The sequence below is a fragment of the Hirsutella rhossiliensis genome (genome assembly GCF_020360975.1).
Source record: "Hirsutella rhossiliensis strain HR02 chromosome Unknown scaffold00004, whole genome shotgun sequence".
NCBI lineage: Eukaryota > Fungi > Ascomycota > Sordariomycetes > Hypocreales > Ophiocordycipitaceae > Hirsutella > Hirsutella rhossiliensis.
In genome coordinates this window covers 6,197,372-6,207,268 of record NW_025408670.1, presented here as the reverse complement: position 1 = coordinate 6,207,268, position 9,897 = coordinate 6,197,372, and the positions used below count along the sequence as shown (strand labels likewise).

The 9,897-nt window shown below is 55.8% G+C and overlaps 4 protein-coding genes across 4 annotated transcripts; 2 read left to right on the top strand and 2 right to left on the bottom strand.

Annotated features, from left to right (window-relative positions):
• Positions 1 to 261: 261 nt before the first annotated feature.
• On the bottom strand, positions 262 to 675 carry HRG_05044 (uncharacterized protein; the record flags this gene model as incomplete). The annotated part of the gene is made up of 2 exons (XM_044863515.1): positions 262 to 463; positions 527 to 675. The coding sequence occupies 2 exons, from the start codon at positions 673 to 675 to the stop codon at positions 262 to 264; spliced, it is 351 nt and encodes a 116-aa protein (XP_044722129.1).
• Positions 676 to 1,555: 880 nt separating this feature from the next.
• On the top strand, positions 1,556 to 4,446 carry HRG_05043 (uncharacterized protein; the record flags this gene model as incomplete). Its single annotated transcript, XM_044863514.1, has 8 exons — positions 1,556 to 1,825; positions 1,910 to 2,101; positions 2,150 to 2,352; positions 2,422 to 2,493; positions 2,550 to 2,640; positions 2,722 to 3,265; positions 3,566 to 3,873; positions 3,946 to 4,446. The coding sequence occupies 8 exons, from the start codon at positions 1,556 to 1,558 to the stop codon at positions 4,444 to 4,446; spliced, it is 2,181 nt and encodes a 726-aa protein (XP_044722128.1).
• A 2,171-nt stretch (positions 4,447 to 6,617) lies between these two features.
• On the top strand, positions 6,618 to 7,406 carry HRG_05042 (uncharacterized protein; the record flags this gene model as incomplete). The annotated part of the gene is made up of 1 exon (XM_044863513.1): positions 6,618 to 7,406. The coding sequence occupies one exon, from the start codon at positions 6,618 to 6,620 to the stop codon at positions 7,404 to 7,406; it is 789 nt and encodes a 262-aa protein (XP_044722127.1).
• Positions 7,407 to 8,410: 1,004 nt separating this feature from the next.
• Positions 8,411 to 8,866, bottom strand: HRG_05041 (uncharacterized protein; the record flags this gene model as incomplete). Its single annotated transcript, XM_044863512.1, has 4 exons — positions 8,411 to 8,530; positions 8,589 to 8,636; positions 8,710 to 8,805; positions 8,849 to 8,866. 4 exons carry the CDS (start codon positions 8,864 to 8,866, stop codon positions 8,411 to 8,413), a joined length of 282 nt encoding a protein of 93 aa, XP_044722126.1.
• Positions 8,867 to 9,897: the final 1,031 nt, after the last annotated feature.

The following is a 9,897-nucleotide window of genomic DNA, read 5'->3' as shown; positions in this document are numbered from 1 at the left end:
CGCGCTTCGCGCTCCCAGCTCCCCGCTCAGCCTCACTCACCATCGACGCCCGTCGAGCGACAATGAGGCATTAACAACCGCGTACGAGGTGCATGCAGAAAGAGGGGCTGGCGATGGACCGGCCTAGACGCTCGACTTCACGGATAAACGGCCATGCTGACGAATAGATTTGCAAGACCTGGGAAATAGGCACTATCAACCGCTACGTCTTGGCCCCTTGCTCGTCGTCCCCCTCTGCCCAAGGGCCAGATATGAACATGATCAGTAATAGTGGATGTCGACGTATTTTCCGTTCTTCTTCTCTCTGTCGGGAAGAGGCAAATCATCCAGCTTGTTCACAAGCCCGTTCCACTCGCGCTCGAGCTTGCTCTGGCGGCCCAGCCAAAGGTTTGTCTCCTTCTGCCACGCCTGCATGTCCTTGCCAGATGCGTTGAGGACCTGGGTCTGGCAGAACTCGGTTATCCTTTTTTTAGGCGGGTAAGCACCTGCTTATGCACCGCAGTGAGGAACGGGGTTGTGAACTCACGCCTTGCATTCTTGATGCCGCTGACGATAGATGGCCTCGCGCCGGGGGACGCTGCTGCCGGCTTTCTGCAGAGCAGCCGTAACCTTGCTGTCGCCACCATTGTAAATGCTCTTGAGCTTCGAATACGCGGTCCACTCGAGGGTGCCCATTGTTGATTTGGATAAAGATAAATGAAGATGGCCTTGCTTTCCGATTGTGTTGACTGGCTTGGTCCTGGTTTACAAGGTGGCATTGCGGGGAAGCCGGGAGATTTATCGTTTCTTCTCGCCCTCCTCTTGCCATCAAATCACCTAGTCGCTAGATAATCATGTCATTGACGTGGTGCTAGCGGATTGCTTCGTATGCGATGGGCCGGCCGTCAACACAACCACGGTGCAAGACTTGATAGCTGAGAAAGCCCCCGGTCAGGGTGTGGTAAGGCCGCCTCGCCATCTCTCTTGGGATGTCTCACCAGTGAATGTGACTTTACGGACGTGTCGCCCAACTGTGGGTGAAGCCAATGCAGCCTTGACCTTGCCGGGCATCACGCGGCCACCAGCACACGAATCCGCGTCCAGGCAGGGAGCATCAAGGGGTTGGTTCTGCATGCAGTCGAGGCTAACGGCCACAGCTCGATGGACGACTGGAGAACAACTCGAGTTGGCTTGGCCGAAAAGTCAGCGTCCACGCGTCTCGCCTGTTGCCTAGCGGTCCGCCCCGGGATATGATTTGGCGGTGCTGGGTGGGTGAGGCTGTAGGCCATCGGTGCCATGTTGATTGGCTTGTTGAATTGGATAGGATAGCTTATGTATAAGAGCGCTAGCTAGATTGGTCTCATGCAGAGCCAGACAAAGAAGGAAACACTCCGGAACCGAGTGAGGGTTCAGAGCATTTGTCATGCAACCTTGACCCGGGCAGAGCTAGTAGTAGTTGAAGAAACTGTGTGCTGCCAACTGCCGAGGCAGTGTCTCGGGAGACGTTGTCTGCTTTACCAGTTCCCTGACCACGTACACCCGCCTCTTATTCCTGTTTCCTCCCAGAGGACTGAATATGGACCACCTACCCTTCCCTCAAGGCGCCCAACCGCCCAAGGTGCCCTATGTAGGCACCGACTTTGTTGATGATGGCGAGTTCTCGAGGTATCCTCGACGACAAGGAATGGAGACGGACCTGCGCACATGGACCTTTACGCGACTGCCCCCGGAGAACTACCAGGCATTTTTCCAGACCTGGCTCTACTTCGGGTGCCTAAGCAAAGTGTTCCAGATAGTCGGCCTGCCTATCAACGCGGGGGAGTTTATAAACCGCAAAGAGGGTATCGTGACCTCTACGGGCCTAAATACGTATCTGGATAAGTGGCGGGATGCCTCAGGCTCTCATAAAGGGACTAGGCGCCGGTGGCAGATTCTAGGCGCCATCAGAGAGGTCCTAGACATAATGCGAAACACGCTCCGCGGCCCTTTGCAGGCGTTTCGACATTTTCTCGCCGAGCAGCATCCAGACGGCCCCGTGACAGCTTCCTGGCCGAACATCGCACTATCCATCGGGGCGCTAGGGTATACCATCCGGCGCGTCTCGGACGACCTATACGCTCCAGTTGGCGACCGAATGATGCAGAGCTGGGGCGTGGACTGGGTCCTGCAGGCGAGGATGGAGCGCTCGCATTGGTGTAAGGCCTTGATCACTAAGATGCTTAAAGGGGTAGAAGTCGACTTTCTCGTCTTTGTCGGCTCGATACCCTTTCCTCGCGCCTTCGAGAACCATAAAGAGTGCGAGACGACCGTCTGTCGCGGTAGGATTGCCGATAGCGCCCAATACCAAGTCGCCCACGCGTCGGAGCCCTGCGCGTGCGAGTCGTGGGACATGCCGTCCTCTAGTGTCAAAATCATCCGGAAAGGGGGGATTCCGCTGGCCAGATGGTCGGACCACGAGGGTTTGCAGGTAGTTCAATACCGGGAGAATATGCCCTTTGTCGCTATCTCGCACGTGTAAGTCGACCTCGAGCGTAACCAGCCACTTACTGCCACTAACCACAAGACCTTAGATGGTCCGACGGCAAAGGAAACCCGGACCGCAACGCGCTTCCTCGATGCCAGCTGCAACACATCCAAGCCAAAGTAACGGAGCTCTACTCGGTCCCGCGAAGAGACGACCAGTCCCCGTGGACCATGTTCGGGCCTTGGAAGCGCCACAGCCCCCGGAACCCCCGCAGACAGCCGGTTGGGTTCTGGATGGACACGTTGTGCGTGCCGGTGGCGGAGGAGCATAAGGACCTACGTAGCAAGGCCATCAAGCAGATGCGGGCAATCTACGAGGCGGCAGACCGGGTTCTCGTGCTTGACAACCGCGTCGAGCAGCTCGCCGTGTCAAGTAGCATCTGCGACCGTGCGGCCCGGCTTGTCGTGTCTAACTGGCAGGGCCGCCTCTGGACGCTACAGGAGGGCATTATGGCGCAGCAGCTCTTCTTCCAATTTAGTGATGGGGCCTTGGCCCTGCCCGAGCTGGAGGAGGAGGAGATTCGCCAGCGGGACAAGAGCCGGCCTAGCCCCGGCTTCTGGCACCGTGTCAGCCACGGCCTGCTCACGCTGTTGTCCATTGGTCTCATCTTTGGAAGCGAGGCCGATGTCCCTGGCGTCGATGGACTATTCGAGGCGCTGATGCCGGTTGCCAAGAACCGGCTGACAACCAACCTCGATGACGAGACGGTCTGCCTGGCCACCCTGTTGCGCCTAGATCCCGGGCCGCTCTTGGGAATTAAGAGTAGGTATTCCTCTATATCGCTTACGCAAATGCCGGAGGAAGAAAGACTGGCCGAAATAAGGCGGGTATGCGAGAAGCGAATGCAGCGGATGCTCTGCATGATCGGCAAGTTCAATAAGTGTCTCATATTTAACGAACTGCCCCGTCTATCCACGGATGGGTTCCGCTGGGCACCGCAGTCATTCCTAGGTCAGTCCGGGACGGTGTCGAGCTGGAGCCCCAACTTGTCGTACGAACCGTGGCAGGAGCGGGCATCCATCGTATATAGCCAAGGGTCCCCGTGTCCAGACAATGCTCTAGGGCTCCTTGTGGGATATCCTGGGATTATGCTGCACTCTCTCGACCCCTCCTTGATCCGGGCTGGCCGGTTCTACGTGCGAGAGAAGGCGCAAAAGTGGTTTCAGTATCGCGTATCGTTGATTGCGAGGCCGGAAGACACGGCTCAGCTCGACAAGCTCGGCGATGAGGGAAACCGACAGGCCCTTGTGATGATAGCTGCCCCCGGTGACGAGCGTGACGGGCCGCTCGCGGCTGTCTTTGGCGACTTGAGAGGAGTGAGCAGCGACGGAGTCAGGCAGCTTCGCCATCTGTGTCTAGCCAAGGTCGAAGTCATGGATTGGGGAGAGGAGAGGTGTGACGAAGACGGTAGTGACGAAAGTGAGACGGGGGGTGGTTGGCAGGAGGATGATGAGGCGGAGGAAGAGCGGAACAATGCGAACGGCACGTGCTTTGGAGGTGGCGAGAATGATGAAGACGATGAAGAGGAAGAGGAAGACGAGGAAGACCGGGACGATGGCTCCGACGAGGAAGAAGTCGACTACCACGGTGCGGAGGATGATGCCGAGGAGGATGATCAGAACGGCGACAACAGTGACTGGGCGGATACGAACTCGGACTCGGACTCGGAGCAGATGTACAAGGGCGCGGAGCCCGAGGAGGGAGAGGATGCAGTTGGTCACGGCGGTCAAGACGGCGCCAAGGTATGTGAGGACACGGACTCGGACGACGAGTCCCTTCTCGACAGTGATGCGGATGGAGAAGACGACAGGTACGCCGCCCTGTTGAGAAGCAACTCCAAGAGAGTGGGGTTGAATGGGAGGGATCGAGAACAGCCGCGTCAGGAGCAGGTGGTCTTTGGCAAGGTGCTGTTTTCCAAGAACAACAAATGGTGTATCATATAGGGTAGGCAACGGTTAGTGGGGATGCCGCCAGACATGGCGGTTGATGGGTGATGGACCCTTATCTGTAGGCGCTACAATAGGGATACGTCATGGCAGTTTATGCACCCGAGGTGTGCATTAGGCCTCGACCTGGTGCAGTGCGCTGTATAATGTATAATACTACAGTACTGTCACGGGGCTGGGGCCCTTGGCTGGGGCCCTTGGCTGGTTGTTTGGTTATTGGACCCAATGTTCTTATGTGTGGTCAATTGACAAGGCTGTCGCTTCGTCAGTAAACGCGTGACGCTGGCAAGAAATAACGTGCTGTCTAGGGCGATCTGTCCTCAATCAGCTTGTACTTTTGAGTGCCTGTGATATATCGTGAGCTGTTACGTATGTGCTTGAACTCAGACTCGACGACATCTCGCATGCTTTGGGACGTGCACGTTGGCCGATCAAGCCACCCATAACATAGGCCCAGTCACTTGAAGAGCCCCTTTCGGAGCCGTCGCGATGGGCTTTCAAGAGACAAATGGGCCGGTTCCCTCGAGTTGAAGAAAGGCTCTCGTTCCACTCAACGACGAAGTAGGAATTCAAGGGGCAGGCTCCTTTGGCGGGTGGCGACACATGCAGCTCCAAGACACTGCAAGACATGAAAGATCCAAGGCCTTGATGTAAGCACCAGCCGAAAATAGCTTTCAGAGACACTCAGGCCCACCCCCCCGAGTCACAAGAGCCTGTGGTAGCGGGACGCTAGAGCACGGGGTGCAAGGGAAGCAGATAAGCTTCGGGGGGACAATGCATGGCATCGGTCTGAGGCTGAAGTTCCAGATCCAAGCACACGACGGAGATTTGTGTGGACTGTTGCCGTTGTCGATGCTCGGCAGGGATGCCGTGTCGTCGCCTGTCCAGCGGTTCCATGCTCTTGGCAACTCATCCTCTTGTATATTCTCCTGTCCCTCATCTCGATGACACCATGGGGCTTGCGAGCACGAGCTGCCGGCCGATGGCTGTCAGACTCAGCGGATGTTCGAAGTCGTCGAAGAGTTTGACTACGGACAGGTAAAGGTCACGTGCAAAAGTCAGCACCCCTGCATGCACAGTGGCAAAGACAACCACTGGCCTAATTAGAAGATAGTATTAATAATAGTTTGTTCTTCCTGCCCGTCGCCTACGGGGGCGATCCTGGCCTCTGCTTTGTCAGCCTCGTGACTGGTGGGCGCGAACTTGCTGTAACTTATCCAATACCGTAACCACGTATTATTCATCCATGACGATGCTCAGCACAATCGCTCGTCACGATACTCTGCCGTGGATCTGTGGGGTGCGAAGCCATGGGCCGGCAATCTTTCTCCGGGAACCACCACCAAATGCAATCAAGCCTTATGAGTATGTGGTTGGGATTTGGCCGGTCAGGCACATGTTCGCGGTCACGAGCAGCTGCATTTCGACGCAGACTGTACCGCCGACTGGCAATCGTCTGGGCTTGTTGGACAGCAAGGGAGGAAGGTAGACGAGAAAGACTGACGAGTGACGAGAAAGCCCAAGGGCCAAGACTCGAAGACATATGATATGCATTATTATGGCTTATGCAAAAGTGCTCCGGACGCCGGAGAAGCGAGGACCCGCACCAGTAGTGAAAATGGGCAAGCGGCATGTTTCAGCTCGAGGGCTACCGCTGCTATTAAACCATGAGTCCATGACTGGTCCAGCCGAGTTCCACCCTAAGCTCTGTCTAAAGACCTCGTGGCCTCGGGCCCTCCCCGGACCGACCGTGCGGATGGAGCCGAAGCGGCCCGCGCCAACCCACTGAGGAACCTCGGGCGTTTGGATGGCAGGTCAATGGTAAGCAGACGCTCCCAGTACCAACAACATCCAGCCATCCATCCCAGCCATCCATCCATCCATCCCATCACATCCAAACACAAGCGTGTATCGACAATCTCCGCGCCCATGATGGTTACACAGCAGCGCTCCGTAGTTCTTCCGCATCACGTGGGAGCTGCGCCGCAACAGGTCGCCGGTGAGGCCAGTCTTGCCTTGCTTCTCGTCCCACGCCGAAGCGGGACGACTCGATTGCCCATATCCGCCGTGACGTACAAACTCGTCTCTTCCATTGTACACACTACACACACACAGCTGTCGCCTCCTCCGGGCTGACGATATCAGACAAACAGCCAGAGCCCAGGGACATGGCGCCCTGGCCGTCTCTTCCCCATCACGACCCGGCCGCGGCCGTGGACCCCAGTCGAAGCCGGTCCTTTGCCCCCAGGCTCACCGACGGCCGACCCCAGCCAGAGTTGCGGCGCATGTGGCTGCCCAGCATAACCTTCTTGCTCTACAACTGCATCACTCCGCAGCCGGGGGCCAGCAGGCCCGAGCAAAGACCCTGCCAATGCGGCGGCGAGTGGACCCTCGACAATCTGCAGACCCTCTTCTACGTGCTCTCCCAGGGGCTTGAGCTGGAGCTCGTCGCCAAGCACCTCGGCAAGTCCAGAGACCAGTGCCGTCAAGAGGTGCTGCATCTGCGAATGGTCGACCGCATCCCCAAGCTGCCCTTTGAGGAAATCCCCTTGTCTCTGCAGGGAGGCTCACGCTGGTCCGCCTGCGTCCAGATCCGCCTCTGCATCGAGCTCCGTGACGGCCGCAAGCTCGAGCAGGTCGCCACCAGCCTCGGACGCTCCGTCTCCTCGTGCAAGCGCCAGCTGCGCCTCCTGACCGACGAGGGCACAAACAGTGCCTGCGACGGCTGCGGAAGACAGCGACTCTACGTCGTCGAGCGGACAAATAGCGTTGTTTCAGCCGTGGAGGGGCCGGACCAGGCTGTCTCGGGACAATCTTGGGCCGGAGCCTCACAGGCCGGACAGATGGCCGAGCCTGAGCAGCAGCCCCAAGCCTCAAGAGACTGGCCATGCCAGTACGCAGCACAGCATGGCGTCGACAATCACTCCCTTTCACAGCAGAACGACGTGTTTCGCTGACAAGCGCTCCCTTGAAACTATGAGACTCGGCTTCCAAAGGGCCCCTTCCTCCATCTTTTGCAAACTCAGCTCTATACCTTCATTGCTGGGGCCTACAAGAAGGTTCGGCCCTTACTCGGAGGAGGGAGGATGTGGCAAATCTTGGTGACAGCCAACAACTCGTTTTGTCTTGCCTGGCCATCTCATAGTACATGAAGTTGTTGCAAGACTCGAAGCACACGATCAGTCTATGTCGCTGCAATGACTTTCGATTTATGCTCCCCGGGGGACTCTCTGGCGACGACCAATCAAACCCAACAAGGCCACCCCTTTCGGTTAACAGAATACTTTCAGCGTCCGTCCATTGGGCATTCGGAGCTTCCCTTGATTCCTTTGGGTCATCGCATGTTTCTCTCCAAGCAAGAAGAGGCAAAGGTTTGGGTCTTAATGCAGTATTAGCTGCTGGTCAATAGTGGATGTAATACGAAGTACGTCATATGCAATTATAACGTATACAGGTGGGAGTTGCCGAGGGATTGAGTGCATCGCGGATGGAGTCCATGCAAGGCCATGATTAAAGGATTTATGCTTTATATTAACCGTCCTTCAGGGATACGCCTCCCTGTTTTTTTATGCATCGGCTTTCTCAGTTGAGCTGCCGCGCATATAGCAAATCTTATTAGTTTACGAACGACCACATTTGATCGTGCCAAAGACGGTCATGATTGGTTATTATGTGTTGAAATCCATTGGCTCGACTCGTCATACCCAGAAACTGCTGCGTCCTGCATAAGAACACAACGGATCTCCCCTCGAGGCGAGGGACTTGTGGGCAGGAAGCAAGAAGGTTTATTGGGGACTCCGCGCAGAGGTAATAAGGGGATGACAGAGAGGATAGAACAAGTGCCTGGAGAAGCAGCGGAGCCTAGGCGGCAGTCATCTGACGATCAAGTTCCCGATGCTGGCTCAAATCCATGGCCCTGGCCTGTCCTTCGCGAACCCTCGGCTAGCTGCGTCACTTTCCACTAAGCGGCCGGAGTCGAGGTGGGCATGGCGTTCGGTTTCGGGGGCATGCAGGCTTCGAGGCACTTGTTGAGCTCGGGGTTGGCCAACCCATACTGGGAGAGGCAACCACCAGCACATTCCTGCACCAGGTGTAAGCAAACAATGAGGAACAACCTGAGACAGGGAATGAATACTCACTTGGACCTTGCGGTCATACTCGCTCTCCTTCCATGGGCGGGTGGTGGGCTATGTGGACACAGGTTAGTATGTGTACATGGATGGGATAGACGGGCAATAAGAGGAGACAGAATGAACGTACGGCATTATGGCACCAGTGAACCTTGCGGCAGTTATTCCCGTCTTCATCGCATTCGTCTCCCGCCAAGTAGCAGTCGGGATCGAGGTTGCCTCGGGGCTGCAGCGGGCTTGCAGCAGCGACCGCGACAAGTAGACAGAACAGCGCTGATGAACTTCATGGTGACTTTGGTCTTTGGTCGTGACGAAAGGTATGGGTTTTGTATTTTGTAGTGATGTGCTTGAGTTGGCTGGAGCAAAGAAGTGAGCAATGGCTGCCAGGGCCATCATGTTTATATAGATGAGAGCAGCCTCTCTTTAGCCAACACATAAGTTGTCGTTGACTAACGAGACACTGTAATATCCACGCCAGCCTCTGAGTTGGAGTTATTCGTGTAAACACATATAGCGGTCAGTCTTGTTCCCCTAAAAGCCCCGAGTAATAGGAAAAGAGTTTTGGTCGAGGCCCGATAAATCATGCCGCTTTCTCTCTGCGCTGCATGATTGGTTGAGTAGCATATAGACTAAGAATACCACGGCCTCTTCTGGCAGTCCCGAGCGTAGCTCGGTATTCAACAATAATGCCGCAGGAGGTGTTAATGCTAGCCCTCGACCACGAGCTGCTTGGGTCCATTGAGCATCCGGATAGTTCCAGTATATGTAGACGGCGTATTATTAGGACTGGCCTGCTTCTTCTTCTAAGAGCTCCAAATAGTGGGATGCCCCTCACGACCTCCATAGGAGGATTAAGAGCGAGCAGCTCAACCCTGTCCCTTGCTTCGGCTCCGCTTCTGGTTGCCATCCAGACAAGGCCACTTCCACTTTTCTCGCATTACTTTGGGCCGACTTGAAGGGAGGACAGGGGTAGGCGGCTTACGTATAAGCAATGCCAAGCTCTACTTGAGTTTCGCAGTATGACGTGAGTTGACATGGCCTCACTTGAGGCAATATCAGGTGAATGTAGAGGAGAAGTAACCTGTGATCTTAACTCGATGCTGTATGTAGTCGACCGGAAGCACTAGGTGATTACTTGCCTTTTGCTGAGAAGCCAAGCCGCAGACGCATTTCTCGGACGTCAAGCTATCTGTATACATTATACAACCTCCAATCCAAGGCAATCCGACATAATCAATCTCCCCTTAATCTCGAGACGGAAAAACTTCATAATACTTGCCAACTTGGGCCGACTACGTCGTATCCATTGCCTGGTGTC